The sequence below is a fragment of the Branchiostoma lanceolatum genome, chromosome 10, assembly GCF_035083965.1.
Source record: "Branchiostoma lanceolatum isolate klBraLanc5 chromosome 10, klBraLanc5.hap2, whole genome shotgun sequence".
NCBI lineage: Eukaryota > Metazoa > Chordata > Leptocardii > Amphioxiformes > Branchiostomatidae > Branchiostoma > Branchiostoma lanceolatum.
In genome coordinates, this window is record NC_089731.1 from 9,292,853 (window position 1) to 9,319,989 (window position 27,137).

At 41.9% G+C, this 27,137-nt stretch overlaps 2 protein-coding genes across 7 annotated transcripts; both read left to right on the top strand.

Moving 5' to 3' along the window:
* LOC136443386 (uncharacterized) lies at window positions 1–25,206 on the top strand. 6 transcript variants are annotated; one of them, XM_066440607.1, is made up of 7 exons: window positions 1–103; window positions 834–940; window positions 2,721–2,842; window positions 3,186–4,094; window positions 22,046–22,110; window positions 22,337–22,407; window positions 23,870–25,206. In XM_066440607.1, the coding sequence occupies exons 4-7, from the start codon at window positions 4,072–4,074 to the stop codon at window positions 24,071–24,073; spliced, it is 363 nt and encodes a 120-aa protein (XP_066296704.1). In that variant the 5' UTR covers window positions 1–103; window positions 834–940; window positions 2,721–2,842; window positions 3,186–4,071; the 3' UTR covers window positions 24,074–25,206. The 6 variants fall into 6 exon arrangements, 2 of the variants coding, with proteins under 2 accessions (XP_066296704.1, XP_066296705.1); XM_066440608.1 differs by lacking the exon at window positions 834–940 and having other exon boundaries at window positions 18–103; XR_010757142.1 differs by lacking the exons at window positions 1–103; window positions 834–940; window positions 2,721–2,842; window positions 3,186–4,094 and adding an exon at window positions 19,619–21,505.
* On the top strand, window positions 8,154–19,152 carry LOC136443385 (uncharacterized). Its single transcript, XM_066440606.1, has 5 exons — window positions 8,154–8,336; window positions 8,962–9,747; window positions 17,958–18,001; window positions 18,303–18,395; window positions 18,531–19,152. The coding sequence occupies exons 2-5, from the start codon at window positions 8,967–8,969 to the stop codon at window positions 18,573–18,575; spliced, it is 963 nt and encodes a 320-aa protein (XP_066296703.1). The 5' UTR covers window positions 8,154–8,336; window positions 8,962–8,966; the 3' UTR covers window positions 18,576–19,152.
* Window positions 25,207–27,137: the final 1,931 nt, after the last annotated feature.

Sequence of the window (27,137 nt, forward strand, 5' to 3'; positions counted from 1 at the left end):
AAAGCGTTCGTCACACAAACATGCACACAAGCACATGTCAGGGCATGTTAGGAACCGACGCGACAGGGAATGCACGTTGTATCGCCACAGCTCCTATCTGACGGTAAGTTTATGTTTATGTTTTGCTCGTAACTTTCTTTCTTTCTTTGTGATACCCTCTAACAACCCCAGGAGGGGTATCGCTGAGGGGTAGCTAACTGCCTCCCTAACTGAACTAACTGTAACTGTGAACTGTTATTCAAGTCAAAGAAACATGGCGCCATGATAGCCGCGGCGACTATTGGAGGGCTTTTTTACTGCTAATGTATAAGACTGCAAGACTAAAAAAGCCCTCCAACAGTCGCCGCTAGCCTCTACCAGGCTCCGCGGATCGCTAGGAAAATAGTAGAAATCGGCAAATAGAGTGAAAAGTATGCCAAGGGAAGCTCAATAGGCGACCCACGGAGCTTCCCAGTATAGCGGAGTACCACCCGTACCGAGTACCCTTGGCATACTTTTCACTCTATTTGGCCGATTTCTACTATTTTCCCAGCGATCCGCGGAGCCTGGTAAAGTCGCCGCGGCGCCATGACGCATCATATATATGAGACGAAAATTAGACCAACTTGAGCAAGGATTTTTGAATAGATAGTACTGATGATACAACTGCTGCCTTGCATACTAGTAGGTCATAAAACAGACAAACAAAGAGATATATATATTTTGTCCGTTAGACCTCACATCACACAGACAGCATGCATTATCTTAGGCGGATATAAAACCTGTTCCAAACCTTGAAGTTTTTGTTTAGTGAGAACCTGAATGTGTAACTTTACATCTTCTGTCTTGTACAGGTCACAAGCGCCATGTGTGCCTTATCTCCAGATAATTTGTGGGGGTGAAACGGAAAGGTTGGAATGTTCTAGACTCACAGCCAGGCTTCTGTGACAGCTGTTTACAGGTATGTACAAAACTGATATTTCAAAATACATCAAAACCGCATTCAGTTGTATGATAAAACCCCATATTTTGAGGTTGTTGTGTTGCGCCAAAATAATGGTCCCATCTACTATATCAGCTACATATATACTAATGCTATTAGTTTTTATCTAACAAGTCAATGGCTCAGCTTGTAAATACCCTGCTTTGAAAAGATATCTGAAGGAAATGAGAATCAATAAAGAAATGTATGTCATGGCTCTTCAGATACTATTCTCTGAAACCTCCTGGCCATGTTGAAAAAAAGGCGGGTAAAGTAATCTTCCTCCTTGTTCTAAACTAGTAGAGGCTGTGGGGGATCTTGACAAGACAACAGAGAAATGAGCATCTCTCTATTCTGTTGTTGTTGTATATTCTGAGTAATTTTGTTCACAGCCACTTGTTTTTTGTTTGTTATCTTTGATGTGAACCGTTGGTTAATGTAAGGTTAATGCCCTGTTGTTGATGAGAAATTTTGTAGGGAAAATACAGAAAAAAGCCAAACAAGTCAACGCTTGTGTCAAGTGTCAGAGTCATAAACCTTACCAAAACAAAAGGAAACCTGGCATCTGCAGTTAGGGAGTTTTCACACCCACTGACATGACCACCCATTGTGTTGTGTTTCTGTTCAGCAGACAAACTAGAAAAACCACATTTGACAGCAAATATAATACTTCAATCCATCACCCTTCCTATGTTGCTATAAAGGGACTGTTTTACTTTTATATCAATGTTTACTAGAAATGAAACATCCTGAAATGTTACTTCTACCCACAAAGGGACAGCTTTGGTCATTTGCAAAGGTTTGGTCAGTCTGTCTCGAACACGGTTAGTGTTCCCGCATATTTGCCGGTAGCATAAGTAAAGGAATTTCTACTTAGCAGAAGAAATAATTCCAGCCTCTCACAACTAACACAGACAAGCATCAGTGGAGGGGTCCCTCAGTCCCTGGGCTTGGGGTAGGTACTAACACAGGCAAGCATTGGTGGAGGGGTCCCTCAGTCCCTGGGCTTCACCTTGGAGTAGGTACTGACAAAGGCAAGCATTGGTGGAGGGGTCCCTCAGTCCCTGGGCTTGGGGTAGGTAGTACTAACACAGGCAAGCATTGGTGGAGGGGTCCCTCAGTCCCTGGGCTTGGGGTAGGTAGTACTAACACAGGCAAGCATTGGTGGAGGGGTCCCTCTGTCCCTGGGCTTGGGGTAGGTACTAATACAGGCAAGCATTGGTGGAGGGGTCCCTCAGTCCCTGGGCTTGGGGTTAAGGTACTAACACAGGCAAGCATTGGTGGAGGGGTCCCTCTGTCCCTGGGCTTGGGGTAGGTACTAATACAGGCAAGCATTGGTGGAGGGGTCCCTCAGTCCCTGGGCTTGGGGTTAAGGTACTAACACAGGCAAGCATTTGTGGGTGGAGGGGTCCCTCTGTCCCTGGGCTTGGGGTTAAGGTACTAACACAGGCAAGCATTGGTGGAGGGGTCCCTCTGTCCCTGGGCTTGGGGTAGGTACTAATACAGGCAAGCATTGGTGGAGGGGTCCCTCAGTCCCTGGGCTTGGGGTTAAGGTACTAACACAGGCAAGCATTTGTGGGTGGAGGGGTCCCTCTGTCCCTGGGCTTGGGGTACTGGTACTAACACAGGCAAGCATTGGCGCTGATGCTAAAACTAACGGCACATATGACGGTGATATCACATGTATGGAATGTTTTCCTCATATTTTCCAGATGTCTCAAAGATTCAATATTTGCCAACCCATCTTGTTTTACTATAGATACAGAGAGGAGAGGCAGCCTGCAGCGCGGCCCTGCAGTTATTGTCCAAATCCACCAGGCGGACATCATCTCCGGTGATGGGGATGGACGACTTGACACACCTGTAGTAGCAGCTGCAACAGTATGTAATGAAATTTGGGTGAAGGAGATAACTAATATATACAAATGTATACATTTTGGAATTGAGGAGCTTTTCTGCATGATAACATGCTATTATTCCTTAGTGGAACATGATAGGAATAGAAGCTAAAGAAATAAACAAAATTGTCTACCTTCCTACGTTACTAGACCAGAGGCTGGCCCCTTGCTTCTCTCTGTCTGGTTTCTACAAGTTACATGGTTCATAATAGTAAGCCATAGCGTCTGCAGCGGGTAAGCTTAATCCTGTGTCTTTTACAATCTGGTCTAGAAGTTTAGATTTGTCCTTTTCCTTACATTTATCTAGCATTTACATTGAATTCTAGAGGAAAAGCAGTGGAGCCACTCCAAGAGAAGAGACTGCTAGCTTCCCTATCAACAGAAGGGATACCAACATGGGAAATTCTCAAATGCAGCAACTCAGCATTTTCCTGACACAAGACTGGGCCCAAGAACTTGGCATTCCTTAAGTTAAGTGACACTTTTCCCTCAATGAACCCCTTTCTCAGGACTTTTTATCATTTGTAATTAACATAAAACTACTGTAATTTTTGTTTCTTTCACTGTTACTTTATGTTCACTGTTATTATTGTCACCTCTGTATTGTGAACTTATCATCATTATGGAAAACCTGTTGTGATTATTTATTATTCCTTCACACGTCCGTTCTGTGAAGTATAGTTCAGTGAAAATGTCCATTTTCCTTACACCCTGAAATTTTGCTACCGTGAAGATAAAGTGAATTACAGTAACTGCACTCTTACTATACTGAGCACTTCCAATTCACTGCACTCGAGCCATTCTAAGCACCTGTAAGTCCCTACACTCCAGCAGTCTAAGCACATGTAAATCACAGCAGCCACTCTAAGCACCTGTAAGTCACTCCAGCCATTGTAAGCACCTGTAAGTCACTCCAACCATTGTAAGCACCTGTAAGTCGATACAGCCACTCTAAGCACATGTAAGTCTCTCAGCCACTCTAAGCACTTGTACGTCACTGCAATCCAGTCACTTTAAGCACCAGTATCATTAATCTTTAGGGTGGTCCCTTCAGTTGCTATGTAACTGATTTCCAAGGGAGCCCGTCCGGGTGAATGGTGTTAATAAACGTATGGCTGATACGAGACGGGGTTTCGCCAGGCCTCCATCTGGGTGATTTGTAGTGAATCACCAACTCCAGACAGAAGGATTTGGACCATCGCACACCAGGGCATGCCCCTACTCTTTTTACACCTGTAAGTCACTCCAGCCATTCTAAGCACCTGTAAGTAGCTCCAACCACTCTAAGCACCTGTAAGTCACTCCAGCCATTCTAAGCACCTGTAAGTAGCTCCAACCACTCTAAGCACCTGTAAGTCACTCCAGCCATTCTAAGCACCTGTAAGTAGCTCCAACCACTCTAAGCACCTGTAAGTCACTCCAGCCATTCTAAGCACCTGTAAGTCGCTCCAATCACTCTAAGCACCTGTAAGCCACACCAGTCACTCTAAGCACCTGTAAGTCACTCTAGCCATTCCAAGCACTTGTACCTCAATGTGCTCAGCCATTCTAAGCACCTCTGACTGCACCCAGGCCAATCTTAGCACCTCTTACTCACTTGTATCATCCTATGTAGTCTGGCCATTCTAATCACTTTAGCTATTCAAACTCACTACACTCTGGCTGTTCTGAATACTTGGGTGTTTGGATGCATGATCAAATAAATGATTTGTTAGCCCCTGAGCAGACATAGGTGTTTGTATGCATGTTATGACAAATGATCTTTCCTCCAAGCAGACACAGGTGTTTGGCTTCTATTATTCTGATGAATGATGTTTTTACTCTGAGGAGTTATGGGTTTTTGGTTTCTAATGTTCTAATAGATAATTTTTCCCATCTTACCAGACACAGGTATTTAGTTTCTATTGTTCTTCTGATGAACAATATTTTTTTCCTCCAAGCAGAAACATATGTTTGGCTACATGTAATGATGATATTGATTTTTTTATCCTCCAAGCAGATACGTTGCCTAATCTATTATTCTGATGAATGATATTTTCCCTCTCAGCAGACACAGGTGTTTGGCTTCTATTATTCTGATGAATGAGTTTTTTTTCTCTTAGCAGACACAGGTGTTTGGCAGCATGTAATGATAAATAATTTTATTCCTCCAAGCAGATACAGGCATTTGGCTTCTATTATTCTAATGAATCATTTTTTTCTTTGAGCAGACACAAGTATTTGCTTTCTGCTCCCGTGTGAAATCATGTGCACTTGCGCCAAATTGTGCTCTCGCAAGAGCAGATTCAAAATGGTGCCATAGTTTGGAAAGGAGTCTATCATATCAGTGCCAGATGTGAGGAAAAATGACAGAATATTTTTCAGACCTGGGCAGAACTGAGACTGGCCATGAGAAGATGGGATTTTCGTTGTCATACTTAAAGTACAACAAATGTAATGAAAGGAGATTACTTTAAACATATGTATACATTTTGGAAATGAAGAGCTTTTCTGCATGATAACATGCCATTATTCCTTAGTGGAACATGATAGGAATAGAAACTAAAGAAATAAACAAAATTGTCTACCTTCCTACCATGCTTCCTACGTTACTAGACCAGAGGCTGACCCCTTGCTTCTCTCTGTCTGGTTTCTACAAGTTACATGGTTCATAATAGTAAGCCATAGCGTCTGCAGCGGGTAAGCTTAATCCTGTGTCTTTTACAATCTGGTCTAGAAGTTTAGATTTGTCCTTTTCCTTACATTTATCTAGCATTTACATTGAATTCTAGAGGAAAAGCAGTGGAGCCACTCCAAGAGAAGAGACTGCTAGCTTCCCTATCAACAGAAGGGATACCAACATGGGAAATTCTCAAATGCAGCAACTCAGCATTTTCCTGACACAAGACTGGGCCCAAGAACTTGGCATTCCTTAAGTTAAGTGACACTTTTCCCTCAATGAACCCCTTTCTCAGGATTTACTGAAAACTGTTTATCATTTGTGATTTACTTCAAACTACTGTAATTCTTGTTTCTTTCACTGTAACTCTATGTTCCCTGTTATCACTGTCACCTCTGTATTGTGAACTTATCATCATCATGGAAAATCTGTTGTTATTATTGATAATTTCTTCACACATCCGTTCTGTGAAGTTAAAGTTCAGTGAAAATGTCCATTTTCTTTACAACGCCACTCCAGCATCTATAAGTCACTTCACTCCAGCCTTTCAAAGCACCTGTAAGCCACTCCAGCCTTTCAAAGCACCTGTAAGGCACTGCACTCCAGCCACTCTAAGCACCTGTAAGTCACTCCACTCCAGCCACTCTAAGCACCTGTCACTCCAGCCATTCTTAGCACATGTAAGTCACTGCACTAGCCACTCTAAGCACCTGTAAGCCACACCAGTCACTCTAAGCACCTGTCACTCCAGTCATTCTAAGCACCTGTAAGTCATTCCAGCCACTCTAAGCACCTGTAAGTCACTCTAGCCATTCCAAGCACATTCTAATCACTTTTAGTTATTCAAACTCACTACACTCTGGCTGTTCTGATTACTTGGGTGTTTGGATGCATGATCGAATAAATGATTTGTTACCCCCTGAGCAGACGTAGGTGTTTGACTGCATTTTCTGACGAATAATATTTTCTCTGAGCAGACACAGGTATTGATATCTATTCTTCTGATGAATGATTTTTTTTTTCTCTGAGCAGACACAGGTATTTGGCTTCTATTATTCTGATGAATGATTTTTACTCTGAGCAGTTACATGTTTTTTGTTTCTAATGTTGTAATTAATGATTTTTTCCTGTCTTAGCAGACACATACAGGTATTTAGTTTTTTATGTTCTGATGAATGATTTTTTTCCTCCAAGGAAACATACCTGTATGTTTGGCTGCATGTAATAATAATATTGATTTTTTTTATCCTCCAAGCAGATACTGGTATTTGGCTAATCTATTTATATTTCACCATACCTAGTATGGTGGAATATATTGTTTTCTCTCATGTTTCTTCTTCTTCTTCTTCTTCTTCTTCTTCTTCTTCTTCTCCTCCTGTCAAATTTTCAAATCGATTCATCTCTGTCATTTTTTGACCAAATGACCTGAAATTTGGTACAGGGGTAATGTAGGCAAAAACCAATGTGCGTTCTTTTCCTTTTTTTGATATTGACCTTGAAAGTGATTTTATTGAGGTTTTTAGGCTATTTTTAGCATATCTTGGCCTCCTGCGCCCTGGTATTTCAACCGAATGACCTGAAATTTTCTGTATATGTGGCTTGAACAAATATTTCAAGGACTACATTCCCATTTTTGGCATACATATCTTCAAAACGATTTATTTTGGGCTTTTTTGACAATATTTGCCACTTCTGTCACTTTCAATACTAATAGGCGCGCGGCATGCGGACGCGTCCATTTTGATATTGTGGGGGAGTAAGTTGAATGTATCATTATTGATATAGGGTAAGAACAAGGTATATAGGAATGTATGCCTAAACAAATATGTCAAAGTACTTATAATATCATAAAATGTAGATAAAAAGGATATAACGCCGGGTTCAACACCTTTTGCTGTCGAACTTGCATACACATCCCCCCGCTGCTTGTCGGTTGGAAAGCTTCTGCGGAATTTTCCATCACTAGTACGCTAGCAGACGACACTCTGCGTCACGACCAACATTTTTCTATCGTCAGATAGCAGAAAGTACTAACGTTACCAGGTAAGAAGTGCTTTAATATCCCGAATTCCTTCCCTACATTGTTATCTTACGTATAGAGATGTTTGTGGTAATTGATAACGCTAAATATTTTGTGTCGCTTTCGTTAAGTAAACACATTTGAAAATGCCCGCTCTGTAATTTTCCATTCATGGGACCGCAGGCAAGTGCTAGACCAGCGTCGTAGTGTTTTCGGAATAAAATTACCGTTCCCCCTTAAAAACAACCGCCACCCAGAAAATATTTACATTTCTAGTAAGTAATAGTTACTTGACATTTAATTGATGAATATATTGATAAATTTGTAGTCACGTTTTTATATGACATGTTGTTTTCATAACCTGCACGTTCGCCCGCTGCAGACGACGGAATTTTCCATTCACGTGACAAGTGACCGCAGGCAAGTGCTACACCATCGTTTTTGGAATAAATCCCCAATTTCCGTTAGAAACGACCAAAGACACTTTTGGGCCTTACCCTGGATTTTTTTAATACATTTTTAGTAAATAATGGTTACCTTTCATTTTATAAATAGATAAATAAAATGTATTTATTTTCGTGGTCACATTTCGTATGTTACGTTTTGCTGTGTTCAAACTAAGCAAAATTGGAAATTTCCATGGAACCACTCATATTTTTGTTTGTCGGACTTTGTACGGTGGAGTAGAGTAGACTAAGAGTAGAGTCTTCGGCCAACTACGCTCTCCTCTATAAACTAACTCAAGAACCAACGGCTCAGTAACATTTACTTCGTAGAGATAGCGGACAATTTTATCAGGTAAGAAATTATGTGCTCGGCACTCTGTTGTTTACGTATACAAATACCTATTGGATCATACATAATTAGCCCTTGAGTGCAAATATGGACTGGATATCGGTTACGTTAAGTTTACGTTAAGTTTATTTTTGTACCGTGACTCCTGCCCCTCCGTTTCACTTCGACCTTGTCGAAAAGCGGCCATATTATGGCCGAACAAGCATTCGAAGTATAATAAAGGCCTTGACTTGACTTGACTTGACTATCGTAGTTATAGCGGACATTTTGCAAGACTTTAGTAGCTATGAAATCGGTCTTCCGTTATAAACGACTAGCTTAAGATAGAGGTTTCTGTATCATTTCGGTTTCATGATGGTTATAAACTGGAGATTTATTTTGTTTTCATGGTGACGTCTTCCTGTGTTCCTCAGATTTTTGGGGGAGGGGGGCTACTTTGGCAAACTGCCACACAAGCCACTACATTTTCAAGGACATAGGGAATGTCATTATTGTGGATACATGTACTTTGTGATGTTTAGTATGCAAGGAGCTTAGTTGGAAACTAGAATTTTCGGAGAGGTTCTAAACTTTTACCATGTGTATGCAATCTTTCAGAATGTACATTCTGGTACTTTCATTTTTTTAGCAGAAATGCCAAGACGCAAGAGTAAGAAACCAATGAAGAGGTTGAATGAGTGGAAGGCAAAGCAGCAAATTAAGGATCGGGTCGACAAGCATGAGTTACACATAAGAGGACAGAAACCGGCTGTTGAGCAGGTATTGGAGGTAAGAGGCGAGGATCTGGCCAACGAGCAGGAATTGGAGGTAAGAGGAGAGGATCTGGCCAACGAGCAGGTATTGGAGGTAAGAGGTGAGGAGCCAGTTGATGAGCAGCCATTAGAGGTAAGATTGGAGGACCCAGCTGGTAGGCAGGAATTAGAGGTAAGAGGGGAGGAGGGGGAGGAGCAGGAATTAGAGGTAACTGGGGAGTCGAAGGTTGGAGATTTCAGGTTCAAGCCCTTCACAGAAAATGATCAATTGCAACTTGCAGGTCAGTTTAACCTTCCTGTTGAAGGATATCTCAATATTGAACAAATGGATGTCCCTTTGGATTCCAAACCACCGATCAATCCCATTAAAATGGATGGGGACGGGAATTGTTTTTATAGGGCGATAAGCTACCATATTTGTGGCACAGAAAAGTATCACGCTATATTAAGGCAGCGTACGATTGAATATATGGCAACATTGTCTGAAGATGTTTACAGACCTTGGTTTGTGTTTGAGCCAAATGGACGAACCATGGACCAGTACCTGTCTCGTGATGGTCGAACTGAGCTGAACCCTCATCCAGCAGATCTTCGTACATGGGCCACACAGGTAGAAGTAAATGCGATGTCTTCACTGCTGGGAAGAAACATCTTTGTGTACAGTGAGTATGGCTATACGTGGGAATGGAGTAAGTATCCGTGGTGTGACAGTACATTACAAAGTAGTAATGCTTTATACTTGCACAATAAAGACGGGAATCATTTTGATGTTGTCACAACAGTTTTCAGCAGAAGACACAGTATCACAGGGTGCCACAGAGAAGAAGCTGCAGCGGCCTCACAAGTTGCCAGTAGCACGAGAAAGACTGCACTGAATGATAACGATGATAAGGACACAACAGTCTTCAGCAGAAGACAGACAAGGAGTATGTCACGGCGCCACAGAGAAGAGGCTGCAGCGGCCTCACAAGTTGCCAGCAGCAAGAGAAAGTCAACACTGAATAACAACGCTGATGAGGACCAGAAAAAGGCCAGACGGGACCGAGAAAGGAAACGATACCAGCAGGATGAGAAGTATGCCCAGGCCCAGCGGGATAGAAAGAAGACACGATATAGCACAGATGAACAGCACGCCCAGGTCCAGCGGGATAGAAAGAAGGGGCGGTACCACACTGATGAAGACCATGCCCAGCATAAGCGAGACTATGAAACGAATAGGTATCATACAGATGAAGACCATGCCCAGGATAAGCGAGACTATGAAATGAATAGGTATCATACAGATGAAGACCATGCCCAGGATAAGCGAGACTATGAAACGAATAGGTATCATACAGATGAAGACCATGCCCAGGATAAGCGAGACTATGAAACGAATAGGTATCATACAGATCAAGACCATGCCCAGGATAAGCGAGACTATGAAATGAATAGGTATCATACAGATGAAGACCATGCCCAGGATAAGCGAGACTATGAAATGAATAGGTATCATACAGATGAAGACCATGCCCAGGATAAGCGAGACTATGAAACGAATAGGTATCATACAGATGAAGACCATGCCCAGGATAAGCGAGACTATGAAACGAATAGGTATCATACAGATCAAGACCATGCCCAGGATAAGCGAGACTATGAAATGAATAGGTATCATACAGATGAAGACCATGCCCAGGATAAGCGAGACTATGAAATGAATAGGTATCATACAGATGAAGACCATGCCCAGGATAAGCGAGACTATGAAACGAATAGGTATCATACAGATGAAGACCATGCCCAGGATAAGCGAGACTATGAAACGAATAGGTATCATACAGATCAAAATCATAGAGATTTGAAAAAAACAAATGTGCAGATTAACAGAAACAGAAACGAGAATTTACCAGATGTAGAGAAGGCAATTGAAAAGTTTCGAGTGGAATGCAAAAAGGGACCAGAATTTGTTTGTACAGTATGTCATAGGCTTTTGTTTCATGAACAAGTTGTAATCTGTAACAAATCAAAGTATGTTCAGGCTGTTCACCACTGTCTTACAGGTACGTATGTACATCAATGCAATGTAGACTGCAGCCCACATGTGTGTCACACAGCAAATTCATCCAGGGGGAAAGAGTGGATATGTCACTGTTGTGACCAGCATTTGAAGACAAAGAAAGCAGTTCCATACCAGGCCCAAAGTAATAAAATGAAACTCCCAGAAATACCCGCTGAGCTGAAAAGTCTCAACATTCTTGAGTCACAACTCGTAGCTAAGCGAATACCATTTATGAAAATTGCCGCTCTCCCAAAAGGGGGCCAGAAAGGTGTTGTCGGCAATGTAGTGTGCGTCCCAGCAGATGTAAGTCAAACACATGCAATCCTTCCCAGAATGCCTACTGAAGCTCTGTTAATCAAAGTAAAACTTAAGAAGAAGCTACAGTATAGTGGCCATCACATGTATAGACAAATCAGTCCAAAAAGGGTCGATGTTGCTCTTAGGTATCTTGTGGAGAATCATGAACATTACACTGGTACATCTATTGACGCAGACTGGGCTTTGTCTTGGAACGAAGAACAAGGGCTTCTTGAACCATCTGATGCTGAACATGGAGAGGAGGACGACTCAGAAGTTTGTATCACCCCAGACCACCTCGCGTCTGTCAGTGTTGAAGGGGATGGCATGGAAGGACCACCTGGAGAGGCTATGGAAGATGATGAAATGGACAACATTCTTCAACAGGTGAATGTGGATGAAGCAATGGAAGAAGCAGGTCTGAACGAGGAAGAAGAGCTTGACAGCCGCTTGCGGGGTCTGCCCCATGACACTTGCCTTCAACCAGTAGACATAGGGCAGGAATTTCTTGACCACTACGATGAATGCGTCCTGTCTGTGGCTCCAGGAGAGGGAAACAAGCCAATTTTTGTATTCCAGGAGGTTGGAGGAGAGGCAATGTCGTTCCCTGTTCAATTTCCCACTGGGAAGTTTTCTTTTAATGATAATCGTGATGTGCGTATTACACCTAGTAAGTACTTCAAGGCACGCCTTATGGGTGCAGATACACGGTTTGCGAGAGACGCTAGCTACATATTCTATGCACAATTTGTAACAGAGCTGCACTTCATACAATCAAATATTTCCATATCTATGCGAAAAGGTTCACCTACAACAAGTGATGGCCGTAGAATATCTTCTAGCATGTTGTCAAACAAAGAGGATTTACGTGACATTCTTAAGTCAGATCAAGGCTATCGCTTCCTGCAGCCAGTCAGGGGCACCCCGCAGTTTTGGGACAGGGCGCTAAATGAACTGTTCGCGATGATAAGACAGCTCGGAATTCCAACCTGGTTCGCAACATTTTCTGCCGCAGATTTGCGCTGGCCAGAAGTCTTAGAGGCGATTCGACAAGACCATGGTACCGTACCAGTAAGTGAGTTGTCGTGGGAAGAGCGTTGCAACATTTTGAGAAGTAATCCTGTCACTGCTGCTCGCATGTTTGATTGTAGAGTCAAGCTGCTTTTTAAACATCTCATTGAATCTCCATCGCAACCAATTGGAGAAGTCGTAGACACCTTTACGCGGACAGAGTTTCAACAGCGCGGAAGTCCACATATCCACTGTTTGTTTTGGGTGAAAGATGCGCCAAAATTGAACGTAAATTCTGACGAGGAGGTCTGCTCCTTTGTGGACAGGTATGTGTGCAGTCAGCTACCGGACTCAGAGACAGATAAAGAGTTGTTTGACATAGTTAGTCAGGTTCAAATGCACCGAAAAGGTCACACATCATCTTGCAAGAAAGGTGGCAAGGTCTGTAGGTTCGCATTTCCAAAACCTCCAGTGAACCAGACATTTATGTGCGACCCCGTGAAACTGCAGGATCTAACCGATCAAGAAATGGCAGCTTTCAAAGGAAGAAAGAAGGAAGCTGAGGTCGTCCTCAAAAAGTTCTGGGACGTGTTGGACAAGACCACAGAGCCAGAAAAGTGCTCCACTGATGACATCTTGAAGGAGGCAAATCTCACCACAGCACAGTTCTGTGACGCTTTCAACTTGATGGCAACCAGGAAGCAGGTAGTGCTCAGACGTGAGCCAAAGGACATATGGGTGAACAATTACAATCCGCATCTACTCCGGGCTTGGAATGGTAACATGGACATCCAGTTTGTTCTCGACGCATACAGTTGTGTCAGGTACATTGTATCATATATCAGCAAAGCAGAAAGAGAAATGGGAAAGCTACTCAAACAGGCCCAGAAAGAGGCAAGGGAAGGCAATGAGGATGTACTGAGAGAAATGAGAAAAGTTGGCGGTGCCTACCTTCACCATAGGGAAGTGAGTGCCCAGGAGGCAGTGTATCGAGTCTGTAGCCTTAAGTTGAAGGATTGTTCCAGAGCAGTCACTTTCATACCAACAGATGAGCAAGCTACTCGCTTGTCAAAACCTTTGGCGGAAATTCAAAAGCTTCAGAATGAGGGAAACTGTGATGAAGCAAGCATCTGGATGCCAAGCATTATGGATCGATACAAGGCAAGACCACCAGAAGAACCCTTCCGATCAATGTGTGCTGCAGAGTTTGTCTCTGAGTATCGTGTCGTTTCTCGTTCAGGCAAACAAAGTAATGTCGAGCAATCTTCTAGAGGAGTAGCAAAGCATGTGCTAAGGGATAATTTGGGGGTTGTACAAAAACGTACAAGATCTAAGCCTGCAATCATCCGTTATGCCAAATTTAGTAGAATGAAAGAGCCAGAGCGATTCTACTTGACATTGCTCAAGTTGTACTTGCCACACTACATTGACACGCAGTTGAAACCACCACCATTTGCAAAGTATGAAGAATTCTACTCTGATGGGTTTGCTCCCTTGTCAGTCTCGGAGGATAGGGTCAATGTCATTGTGAATGGGAATAGGCGCAAATTTGAGCAAAATGTTGAAGAAATTGAGCAGGCACGCAAAGATGTAGAAAACGGTACTTATGTAGAAGATGTATGGGCCCAGATCTTCCCCGAACTGGAGCAAGAAAGACTTGAGTGTCAAAATATGAGAGAAGAAAATGAAGCGAATGAGGGTAATGAAGGCACAGAGGACGACATCCCTGACCTAGCAACAACTGACAAATCCAAAGAAAGAAGCTTTACCCTAGAAGGCTGCCAGGCGAAAGTCTCCTCGAAAGATGCGATCCCCATGATGCAGTCACTCAACCCAATACAACAGAAGGTCTTCTATTTTGTACGTAAGTGGTGTATGGACATTGCACAGGGAAAACGACCAGATCCCTTCCATATTTTTGTAACGGGTGGTGCGGGGACTGGAAAGAGCCATCTTATCAAATGCATATATTATGAGGCTACCAGGTTACTACAACAGACACAAGAAAACCCTGATAATGTCTCTGTCCTTCTTACAGCACCCACCGGAACTGCCGCATTCAATATTGGTGGAAGCACTGTCCACCATGCGTTCCATCTGAATGTTATGACCAGCAAGTATCAACCCCTTGCTGAAAGTACCCTTAACACTTTGCGTGCACAGTTTGAAAGCCTGAAAATTGTGATTGTAGATGAAGTATCAATGGTCGACAAAAAGCTACTGTCCTTTATCCATGGTAGGTTGCGTCAGCTGACACAAGGAAGGCCAAATGCAGACTTTGGAAATGTAAGCATCTTGGCAGTGGGTGACATGTATCAGATACCTCCAGTCAGTGGAGGAAGTCTCTACAAGGAAAAAGAAATTGGTGACTTGTGGAGTCGAATCTTTGAAGTTATTGAACTTGAGGAAATCATGAGGCAGAAGGATGACGCTTCCTTTGCAAAGCTTTTGAATAGAATGAGGGTGAAGAGAAAAGAAGACAAACTTTCAGATGAAGATGACAAACTTTTAGCATCAAGGGTTTTAGCTGTAGACTTCGCATCGGATGATTATCCTAAGGATGCACTTCACATCTTTTCCAGAAATGATGCTGCCGCAGACCATAATGACAAGATGTTGAATCTCAGGTGTTCAGATATAAGATGCTTTGAAGCCTCTGATTTTGTGAAAGATCTCACCACAGGTTCAATGTCAAGACGACCTCATGTAAAAGGAGAAAAACAGGACCTCCTTGATGTGGTCAAAGTTGGGGTTGGTGCTAGGGTCATGCTTTGTAGAAATGTCAATGTTGAGGATGGTCTTGTGAATGGTGCGTTTGGAACAGTGACTGGTGTAACAGGTGGTCAGAATGATGCAAATGAAGTTGGGACTGTCTTTGTGCAGTTTGATCATCCGAATGCAGGCGCGCTTGAAAGACAAAAAAGTGCAGTTCCAAGCAGTCTACCTGAAAATTCAGTGCCTATACATCAGATTGAGGACAACTTGAAGAGGTTGAGTAAAGCCAAACGTTACCAAATTCCTCTCAAGCTAGCTTGGGCCTGTACAGTACACAAAGTACAGGGCATGACTGTTCCTGAAGTGGTTGTCTCGATGAAAAAAATGTTTGCATCAGGTATGGCGTATGTTGCATTGAGTAGGGTATGTTCCATAGGCGGTCTTCACATCACAGACTATAAGCAGGAGTCCATCTACTGTGATGAGGCTGTGCAGAAGGAAGTCAATAAGATGATGCACTTCGAATATCTATCCAACCCATTTACAAATGTTTGGGACAGAGCTGTAAATGAGGTGTTGAGGTTGAACATTGTCCATCACAATACTGAAGGACTTGTAAGTCACTTAAAAAGTCTGAAGTCAACTTGTTTGGTTACAGCTGATATCATATGCCTGACTGAAACATGGCTGTCAGAAAATGTGCAGTCCTCTCAGGTGCAGTTGGAGAGTTTTAACATGTTTCGCAAAGACAGGTCAAGTAAGTATGTTTGTGAGGAAGGTTCTAATAGGACAATTGATTCCCCTCGTGGAGGCGTGGCAGTATATGTCCGTGACATATACAGGTGTTCTGAAATTCCCATCCCAAATGACATCGGCCTAGAATGTGAGGTGGTTCAAGTTTCTGCTGACTGCATGCCCATGAAACATCTCATTGTAGCAGTTTATAGACCACCAAAAGTCCAAAAAAAACTATTCATATCCGGTTTGGAGAAACTGTTGGAGCACTTGTCTGCAGTAGAAAGAAATAACACAGTGATTGTTGGTGACTTCAATGAGAATTTGATTTCAAGTGAAAACAAATCAATCCTATCATTCTTGATGAAAAATGGCTTCAAACAGTTGATAGAGGCTGCTACAACTGTAAAAGGAACTCTCATTGACCATGTGTACATTTCACCACTTGAAACTGTTGTCAATCATGGTGTGATACAGACATTCTACAGCTACCATGATGCTGTGTACTGTACGTTGTGTTGTGATCATATAAATTAGTACTCAGAGTCAAAGGAATAAGAGAGTACTTGTATTGTACCAGCTCCAGCCTTCTCAATCTGGATGACAAGGGTGAGCCCAGTGAGTGTTCCATGACAGGGAGCCTGTGAATGATATATTTGCGCCGGCGTCCGACCTTTGCCCCTAAGCACATTTGGTGGTGGCAAAGGGAATGGGGAAGGACAAAGGGTCCTGGTCTGGCTCTGGCCAAAATAGCCTGGCAACAGGGGATCTGGTGGATGTAATCTCCAAGCAGATCTACACGGTGCCAAAAATCATATATGCTAGCCAGAGAAGCTCCAGTCCGCACCGTCTGGCTGACTGTAGCTTCTCTGGCTAGCATATACGATTTTTGGCACCGTGTAGATCTGCTTGGAGATTAGATGGATGCTCCATGACTGGAAGCCTGTGAATGACATATTTGTGCCAGCGTCCCGGCCCTTGCCACCCGGCACATTTAGTGGTGGCAAGGGGGATGGGGAACGACTAAGGGTCCCGCTCTGGCTCTTGCCAAAATGACCTGGCAAGGGGGAGCCTGGTGAGTGCTCCATAACTGGGAGCCAGTGAATGATATATTTGTGCCAGCGTCCCGGCCCTTGCCACCCGGCACATTTGGTGGTGGCAAGGGGGATGGGGAACGACTAAGGGTCCCGCTCTGGCTCTTGCCAAAATGACCTGGCAAGGGGGAGCCTGGTGAGTGCTCCATAACTGGGAGCCAGTGAATGATATATTTGTGCCAGCGTCCCGGCCCTTGCCACCCGGCACATTTGGTGGTGGCAAGGGGGATGGGGAACGACTAAGGGTCCTGCTCTGGCTCTTGCCAAAATGACCTGGCAAGGGGGAGCCTGGTGAGTGCTCCATAACTGGGAGCCTGTGAATGATATATTTGTGCCAGCGTCCCGGCCCTTGCCACCCGGCACATTTGGTGGTGGCAAGGGGGATGGGGAACGACTAAGGGTCCCGCTCTGGCTCTTGCCAAAATGACCTGGCAAGGGGGAGCCTGGTGAGTGCTCCATAACTGGGAGCCAGAGAATGATATTTGTGCCAGCATACCGGCCCTTGCCACCCGGTACATTTGGTGGTGGCAAGGTGGATGGGGAAGGACTAAGGGTCCTGCTCTGGCTCTTGCCAAAATGACCTGGCAAGGGGGAGCCTGGTAAGTGGAAGCCTGTGAATGGCATATTTGTGCCAGCTTCCCACCTTCCCACCAGGCACATTCAGTGGGGGATGGGAACATTGGGAAGACCTGCTTAAGGGGGAGCTTGGTGGATGTTCCATGATTGGAAGCCTTGTAGATTAAGAACCATTCGTGTCAATACTTAATTGTTACTGCCAATTTGTCATTTGCATTGATTGTGTTTTTAGAGTGTTATAACAAATCTCAGGTCATTTGGCTTTATTTTCCTTACAATATGTGTAAGTGTTTTCATATTTCTGTCATTGTCATATTTCGTATCATTTTCCCATTGAAAAGCATTTTGAGAGATGTCCAGTAATGTATACAAGAATGAATGAAGTGTCTCTGTTTCTTTTCAGATGATAAGGGGCAGTTGAAAGATTATGCTCGTGGCACACAACAGGTAGGGCCTGTTGTCTTCTGTCACTACACGTACATGTAGATGTAGAGACAGGTCTGGCATGGACATCGAAGAGAAGATTATCTCCAACCAAGGAGGTTTTATAAAACCTCCTTGCTCCAACACAACTAAATGTTAAGTAATGTTTTCTTCTGACAACAGACAATATGTACAGTTTGCAAATGAATGTAATTTCTTAATTATATTTTGCCCATACTATAAGTATGGTCAAAATATATTGTTGATGAATGTTTCTACTCTGCATTGTGATGCTAAATCTTGCGCTCCTGTTTGTGTTCTCTAGATGGGACCTCCTGTAGAGAAGCAGAACCTGGTCCCCGATAAACCACATTTGGAGGAAGTAGACAAATCTGGCCCCAGCCATCCACACGAGATTGTAAGTAATTCTGGAATCATGCATGTTTATTTGGACACATGAACAGATTCCATATCTGTCTATAGTTTTTTTTTTATCAGTGTTTCAGCTCTGTATTGAAATGCTAAATCTCACTCTTCTGTTTCTATCCTCCAGACCCCACCAGAGAAGAGAAGCAGATCATGGTCCAAGTCAAGTTAAAGTTTATTGCACAACAATTGTAACAGGTACAATGTAAGGCAAAATACTGCTGGCTACTTGTTCTAATCTAGTACAAACTGCAGCAAGGTTCCAGGCTATACAATGTTGTTAATGGTAGATAGTATCAGCTGGCTACTTACATTGTATACTGATTCTCCATATGAAAGTCTGCTTTTATTTTTGAATATGTTTCAAGTTTCTTAAAGATTCTTATTGTTTGCCGCTTGACAGAAAATCGCCTTAAAGGCGCTCCTTGAATATGTTTCTGAAATATTTTGCATTGACTGTTCGGTATCCATGAGAAACTGCCTGTGGAAGAAGCAGGCAGACCCTGCCAGCCAGAAAAGGATATACTACTAATAGATTGCAGCCAATCCCGAAAACATGTATATTTTGACATGAATGTAGATTTTCTGCAATGTAATCTTCATGTAATATAATTTTGTGGGTAAAGGTTTGACATGGAAATGATTCAACTCGCAGTATTCGTATCTACATAGAGGAAATAATAAGAGAATGGGAGAAGACAAGTGTTCAGTTTCAATTTTGTGCTGAAGTAAAACTCTCAAGATTCAAAGTGTTATGTTTGCATTTTTGCTCTTAAGTACAAAAATGGTAAGATTGTGAGTGAATGTGTATGTGTGTGTGTGGAGAGAACCGGTCTGATCTACATACCGTCACGGCGTGTGCTATCTAACCAGCCATCACCAGTTTTCTCTCGAATAGAAAGCTAGGGACTTGATTATTCTGAATTGCAAAGAAAGACCTGTGAGTATATATCAGAGGCATTTCCATACCAAATTTCTGGTCATTTGGTTTAAATATCATGGTAGCGAAGCCACAAATGTGCATTTTGATTATCAAAAAAGGCCATCCTTGCATCTTGCATTTTCAAAAATTGAATTTTGGACTGGTAATCCATTTTTTTCGGTTGATGTGTCTATGGAATGGTTCATTATGTGTGTGATTGATCACATTGTGCATGGGGAAGGCGATGATGGGTGAAATATGTTGTATTTGCCCGCAAATGTTGCCTCTCTAGTTTTATTTTATTTTCCTCTGAGCAGACCTGGGTATTTGGCTGCATGTAATGATAAATCATTTTATTCCTCCAAGCAGATACAGGTATTTGGCTTCTATTAATCTGATGAATGAGTTTATTTCTTTGAGCACACACAGGTATTTGCTTTCTGTTCTACTGATGAATGATTTTTTTCTCTGAGCAGACACATGTTTGGCTGCATGTAATGATACATTATTTTATTCCTCCAAGCAGATACAGGTATTTGGCTTCTATTATTCTGAAGAATGATTTTTTCATTTGAACGGACACAGGTATTTGCTTTCTGTTCTACTGATGAATGATTTCATTCCTCCAAGCATATACTAGTACAGGCTTCTACCATTCTGATGAATGATTTTTTCCTCTGAGCAGACACAGATGTTTGGCTGCATATAATGATAAATGATTTTTTCCCTCCATGCAGATACAGGTATTTGTCTAATCTATTGTTCTTAGACTCATAAATTGTTATTTTTTTCTTAGCAGACACAAGTATTTGGCTTCTATTATTCTGATGATGATTTTTTCCCTCTCATCAGACACAGGTTTTTGGCTTCTATTTTTCTGATGAATCATTTTTTCCTCTTAGCAGTCACAGGTGTTTGGCTTCTATTTTTCTGATGAATCATTTTTTCCTCTTAGCAGACACAGGTGTTTGGCTTCTATTATTCTGATGAATCATTTTTTTCCTCTCAGCAGACACAGGTGTTTGGCTTCTATTATTCTGATGACTCATTTCTTCCCTCTTATCAGACACAGATGTTTAGCTTCTATTATTCTGATGATGATTTTTTCCCCTCTCAGGAGACACAGGTGTTTGGCTTCTATTATTCTGATGAATGTTTTTTTTTTTCCTCTTAGCAGACACAGGTGTTTGCCTTCTATTATTCTGATGAATGATTTTTTCCCTCTCAGCAGATACATGTGTTTGGCTTCTATTATTCTGATGAATGATTTTTTCCTCTTAGCAGACACAGGTGTTTGGCTTCTACTATTCTGATGAATCATTTTTTTTCCTCTCAGCAGATACAGGTGTTTGGCTTCTATTATTCTGATGAATGACTTTTTCCCTCTCAGCAGACACAGGTGTTTGGCTTCTATTATTCTGATGAATGATTTTTTCCCTCTCAGCAGATACATGTGTTTGGCTTCTATTATTCTGATGAATGATTTTTTCCTCTTAGCAGACACAGGTGTTTGGCTTCTACTATTCTGATGAATCATTTTTTCCCTCTCAGCAGATACAGGTGTTTGGCTTCTATTATTCTGATGAATGACTTTTTCCCTCTCAGCAGACACAGGTGTTTGGCTTCTATTATTCTGATGAATGATTTTTTCCCTCTCAGCAGATACATGTGTTTGGCTTCTATTATTCTGATAAAATGATTTTTTTCCTCTTAGCAGATACAGGTGTTTGGCTTCTATTATTCTGATGAATGATTCTTTCCCTCTTAGCAGACATGGGTATTTTATTTCTGTTCTACTGATGAATGATTTTTTTCCTCTGAGCAGACACACCCTCACACACGTGTTTGGCTGCATGTGCTGATAAAGGATTTTTTTTCTTATAGCAGACACATGTGTTTGGCTTCTATTATTCTTTGGAATGTTTTTTTTCCTCTGAGCAGTAACCGGTTTTTGGTTTATATTGTCCTAATTAATGATTTTTCCCCCCCTCCAAGAATACACGGGTATTTGGCTTCTATTGTTTTGATGAATGGTTTTTCCCATCTCAGCAGGTACAAGCGAATTGCACATTCTAATGAATAACTTTCTGTCAACTGTGCAGATTCTCTGGTTCTTTTGCTAATGAACATTTTTTTTGCCAGCCAAACGACATAAGGGGACAGTGACACAAGGATAGATGGTTGGTGTACACCCTTTCTCATCGGACATTAAGGTCTCATTCCTGTATTACTCCGAGTGGGTACCCTAAAAGAATCTGTACCCCAAAATATTAACGACTGCATGAACGTGTGTTTAGATTGGTGGGAAAATTCCCCTTTAGCCACCCCAACTGATCTCAAGCATCAAACTGATAAAAGCTTGTTTGTAACTGAAGAAATTAGCAGGTAAAGTTTGGCGGCCATGCGCGATGTCGGACGTCCACAGCCGGGCATTGTCGGGGATGCGGTCGTGCGCTTTCAGCTGGAAAGCGCCTTTTGGGGGGTGTACTAGTAGCTAAGTACAGTGTGTAATTGCTATAAAAAGAGATTGTATGTAGTGAATGTTGCCAATTTTATTACATGATGTAGGGTACATGTGCTCAACAGAGAATGAATGACCTTGGTGCATTTCCTATAGCTTCATTACGAACGCGCCCATATGTAAAACATGTTTTATAGCTATGGGGCGAAAAAAACTCATGAATGAGACCTTGATAATGTGTCCATGTGTCTTTGAACAGGGTGAACCACCAACAAGGAGAGTGTTCATCGTTGTCAGGCTTGGAGAGGATATTGACAGCATCAGGTAATACTGCCGAAGGCATGGTTTGTATTTAGAAGCACACCATCCACGCAAGACTTACCAGTTTGTTCAGATCAATGGGTTAATGCACCTTTCGTAAAGCATGTTCCACAATTGTTTGGGAGTACAGTACAGTATTGAATGTGAACTTGATAGATTGACAACTGAATGAAGAATACATGTGTACATGTGTATAATTCTGTATTATTGTTGAATTTCTTGTGTGTAGGACATGTGAAGAAGAAGAGGAGCCATGGCAGAGACAGCAGCAGCAGCTCAGATGTCAGCAGTCTGTCCAGTGTATTGTAGGTACTAACAGTAAATCTTCAAATTCCTGCAGTTGGCAAAATCATGACCCTGTGAATAATTGTGTTTTGTAATTGCAGTCTGCAGACCTATTTGAGCTTTTCATGAATAAATAAAGGTTCAAACTAACAAATAAACTGAAAAATTGTTTGAGCCACGAACTACGAGCACTACGAAAGCTCCTTTACCCTCAAATCCCCTCAAAAATGAAATGAATTGTATATTTATAGTTTTGCCTGGTAGCCATGCTGTACCGGTACTTAATCAGGTCAAGCCTGAGGATTACAGATCAGTGGAAGGCAACTTTGACCGATAGAATCACCATGAATTACCGTGGCAGTGTACTGAAGTGTACTGTACTGTAGCACAGATTGAGCTTTAAATGTGCCTGAGTCAAATTTTCATCTTTATTTCAATACTGGAGTCATAGCTGACTATTGGTGAGGGTGATGGTCATTATAGATGCCATGTAATAGGCCCGTGTCTAGCAGAATTAAACATTATGTTGTTATCGGTTGTTTTTGTCCTTTAATCAACCATTACTTGAACATTAGTAGTTCAGGGCCAGACCTGTACCTAAACCTGTGTACCTGTACCTAGAATTTGTTTAGGTACACAGCTCTAACCAGGTGTTACATGTTATATCCTGAACAACCTTGGACAAACTTCAACTTGGCGACTTGACTTGAATTAAAAATTACATTTTCAATGTGTTTCTGGATACTTGTTTGTCAAATTATAGCCTTAGTAAATGTTTTTTCCACTTGCTTTGGGTCAAAATTAGACTTTCATCTTAGTCAAACATCCCATTGATACCCAATAATATTACTTTAAAAGACTTGAAAAAAAGGCCCTTCCAAAAATGCGCTCTTAGGATATCTAGTCTGATGTTGAAAATAATGTTTATAGTGTTTGTGTGAATATTCATTCATCAATTTCCACCCTTTAACAACTTAAGTCTTCTATTGCGTTGGCCCAAAAATTGACCTGGAACTTCAGCAATTATCCCATAAGAACCAGTACTTAAGGGATGATTCCCATCATACATCACACCCCATGGGTCTGCATGAAGGAGCACTAGTACTACTCAATTCCTGGATTATAAATGGTTCATTTATATGTTCATCTGTAAATAATTTTTACCAACTTGGTTGATTTTGTATTTATAAAGATGTGGTCTATTACAAATAACACCTGCTTCTGTTTTTTTCTGGGGTTGCCTATATGCATGTATACATGTATCTGTCTGTACTGTATCTATAGCTGATGCCCAGCATGTACCTGCGAAGCTGGTGTGTTACGCTTACGAGTGGTTATACTGGCTGTACAGATACAGATACGGAACTGAGTAGTATCTTGATCAACATGCAAATTAAGATTTCTGATTCTAGATTCATAAGAAATTAATCCTTTTTTAAAGCACATTCATTTATGTATTTTACGCTTGTGTTTGCAGTGTCAGTGGTATGAAGGACCTAAGCTGAGGGATTTCCTGTTGGGATGTGAGCCTGAGAAGACTACTCTTCAAGCAGAGGTTGTAAGGGAGATCATGAACCTAACTCAAGACTACTTTCCAAGTAGAGGTTGGAAGGGGGGAAATGCTATATTCTCCTGTTTACAGGTTCCAATCACAAGAAGGTATAATCAGGCCTTTAGTTGAAAACCAAAGGAGACCAACTGCAGATTGAAAGTCTATCAACTACCAATCTAATCCAGACCTTTGAAGGAGTTGAGAAGAGTGCTGCCAGTAATGTAGTTACACTTTTAGCATGACACAAATGTGAAGCTTGAAGTTTAAATGTAATGAGATAAGATTAAGCGACAGATCTGTATTTTATGTGGAAGATTCTAATGGAACACATAATTCACTACAAGCTAATAGTTTTGTTTATTAATCCAATCACAAGATCATTTTCCAGTGTCTGATGTTCATATGACACACCAATTCCTCCAATCTGTGCCCATCAAGGCTTTCCAATGAATGGGTTCAGAAGCTTTATGACAGGATTTGCCAAACATTCAGAAAAATTATAAATCAATCACTGCTGAACATTGGTGCACAAACACAAGGACATGTACAACAGAAATATGGAAAAGGCCCAAAAGTACCTCATAAAGCAATCTCCGGCACAACTCTTATGTACTCTATCATCAAAGTGTTTGTATATTAGGACACAACAATTTGTTGTTTTTTCCTTCAAAAATTTGCTCACTCCATTGCTTTTCAATTGCATAATGTCCTTGTCTTCCTAGTTGCTACAGTTTCCCAAAATGTGTTGTCCATAGAAATGATATATTTGATGTGGTCGTAAATGGGTCTATCAAACTTTGATTTATGGATTTTTGATTTTGACGCACCAGATTTTATTTGTACACATTGCATGTTGTCCGCTTCCGTTCTACTGCCAAACTGTAACACGTATTGTGCATATATTATACTGGGCCCCAATGGAAATCAGGTATCGTAGCTGTTTGGGCTACCCAGGAGTCTCAAGATGAAATAAATAAATAAATTAATAAATAAACTGTTTTCTTATTTTGTCTTACCAGTTTCTCCCAGTTGTATGTCCGTTTAACTTTGTTTTCCTAAATAGTCAAAGAACAGAGAAATTAAATCAGTACGACTTTAATCAGTTTTGTATAGTTATTGTTGATGCGTGGAAACAAGTGATGCGTTGTTTATCCCTACAGAGGTTATGAAATATACAGTATGTATGTGTATGTATGTGCTTCAAAGATTTGTATGTCATCTGACGTGCTTTGTATTTATTAAAGGGTCTATTTCTGATTGAATGAGTCTCTTGCTGCATTTCCTTGATTCTCACTTTAGTAACTAGATACGGGCAAACATACTTCAAAGCTTGGTATAGACAACGGTTAGTCGTTTTAAGTTGTATAAATACAAATGCCCTTCCCCCTCTCGGCCCGATAGGTTGATATTCAAGGTGACCTAAGTCAGGTCACCCTGTGAAGTCTAGTAGACACGACACGTCCAGTGTATCATTGGTATCAATACACATCTCTGTATGTAGGTGTGAAAGAGGTCCCCGTTGAGTTAATCCTCTACGCAGTTTAAGATAAGGAGTTAATCCTCGCAGGTTAAAAGCCCGACGCAGTGTAGAACTCCAACGAAGTTTCAGTTCCGACGCAGGTTAAGTTCCGACGTACGTATTTTAAAAGTTCATCCATGTTTATATAGTTAACCCCATCCTGTCCCCTCATAACTTAAGTCCTTTGAGTGGTTGCGGAATCCAGGTTTGACTCTACTTTGCGTTCATAAATTATAACATTAAAAAAAGGCTAATGTGTCCAATTAACGGAGATGTGCCTAACTATAGTCGATTATTTGCGCCCTCCGGTGGCCTATAACCATTAGGTGTTAAGAAGGTGTGAAGTGAACGAGGTGCTAATTAGGCTCCCGTGGAGTTAATCCTCGACCGCTTTTTTAAGGTTCGGTTGCTGTTTTAAAAACTCGACTGTTGTTTTAAATACTCGACTGCTGTTTTAAAACTCGATTGCGATTTAAAAACTCGATTGCGGTGTCAAGGCCTCGGTTGCGATGTAGCGACTTGAATGTGATGTAAGGACTCGATTGCGATGTAAAGACTCGATTGCTGCGATATGTAAAGATAGCGATGTCGGTTGCAGTGTTATGATCGGTTGCGATGTAAGGTAAGTGTTGTCGTTAACGACAGCTAAATCGCGGTCGAAATCCAAACGCCGTCATGGCAATGACATCGACTCTAGTTTTGACCCATCGCCGTGCAGCCTTGTTATCGAACCGAAAAAAAGACTTGTTAGACCGCCAACTTTACATTAGCCAAATAATACACCTAAAATAACGTGCGAAAGCAGGCCGGTGACATCGAAGGTCTTTAACGTTACCGACGCACAGCCGTTTTATCGCATGGAAAAACACACGGTTGGAGCCGTAAACTACGTATAAGCCCCTCACACACTACCTACACCTGAAAGTCATCAACCTCGGAGAGACCATCCTTCCAGCCATGGCCATCCCGTCACTTAACGATTTTCAATCAGGAGACCCAGAGAAAGACTGGTTCGTCGACTTCGTCACGCCTCGTGGATTTGCCTTCGACGGCTTCATGCCATGGGCCAGTAAAACTCCCCTGGGAAGAGACAAATCTAAGACCAAACCTGCCGTTAGCCTTATTCAGACACCTGCTAAGATGACAGAGTTTCAACAGCTGGAGATTTCCCTGTCAGATAGTTACCACCTATCAGACATCCTCAGACGTTTCTGCTTTCTAGCAGGGGAGCAATCACTGATGAAAGAGTACGCGGTGAAATTAGGGAGGGTCGTCACCGGCCATCTACTCTCACAGTTCCGATCTCGTCTGTCTGCTGACAAAGTATTAGAGGACAACAAAGACCATTTTCGCACCATTGAACCCACAGGACAACTGTTGAATGTCAAGAGGGACATTTACCGTTTCCCGGGCATAGCAATCGAAGTTATCGCTTTGTGCTGTCGATGTCAGAGTACTCTAGCTAGCACGTGGGATATCATAGATGAACTGAAGGAAACACAACAGATCGATAATGAAAATGCAGCTCACCTGACAGTTCTGACAAGTATCTCTGCGGAGCTCAGGCTGAGAACGTACATGGCCAATGGAGGGCAAAAAGATCATCTGTCTCCTCTCACTAAGACACAGTATGAATCAAAGGTGGATGATAATGTGTCTGACGCAACATTACAA

Coding starts and splice junctions, on each gene's coding strand:
- LOC136443386 (XM_066440607.1), top strand. CDS start 4,072: ATGCCCCTACTCTTTTTACACCT. Junction 4,095..22,045: donor CCCCTACTCTTTTTACACCT/GTAAGTCACTCC, acceptor GTCTTTGAACAG/GGTGAACCACCAACAAGGAG. Junction 22,111..22,336: donor GAGGATATTGACAGCATCAG/GTAATACTGCCG, acceptor TCTTGTGTGTAG/GACATGTGAAGAAGAAGAGG.
- LOC136443385 (XM_066440606.1), top strand. CDS start 8,967: ATGCCAAGACGCAAGAGTAAGAAACCAATGAAGAGGTTGAATGAGTGG. Junction 9,748..17,957: donor AAGAAACATCTTTGTGTACA/GTGAGTATGGCT, acceptor GTTTCTTTTCAG/ATGATAAGGGGCAGTTGAAA. Junction 18,396..18,530: donor CCAGCCATCCACACGAGATT/GTAAGTAATTCT, acceptor TCTATCCTCCAG/ACCCCACCAGAGAAGAGAAG.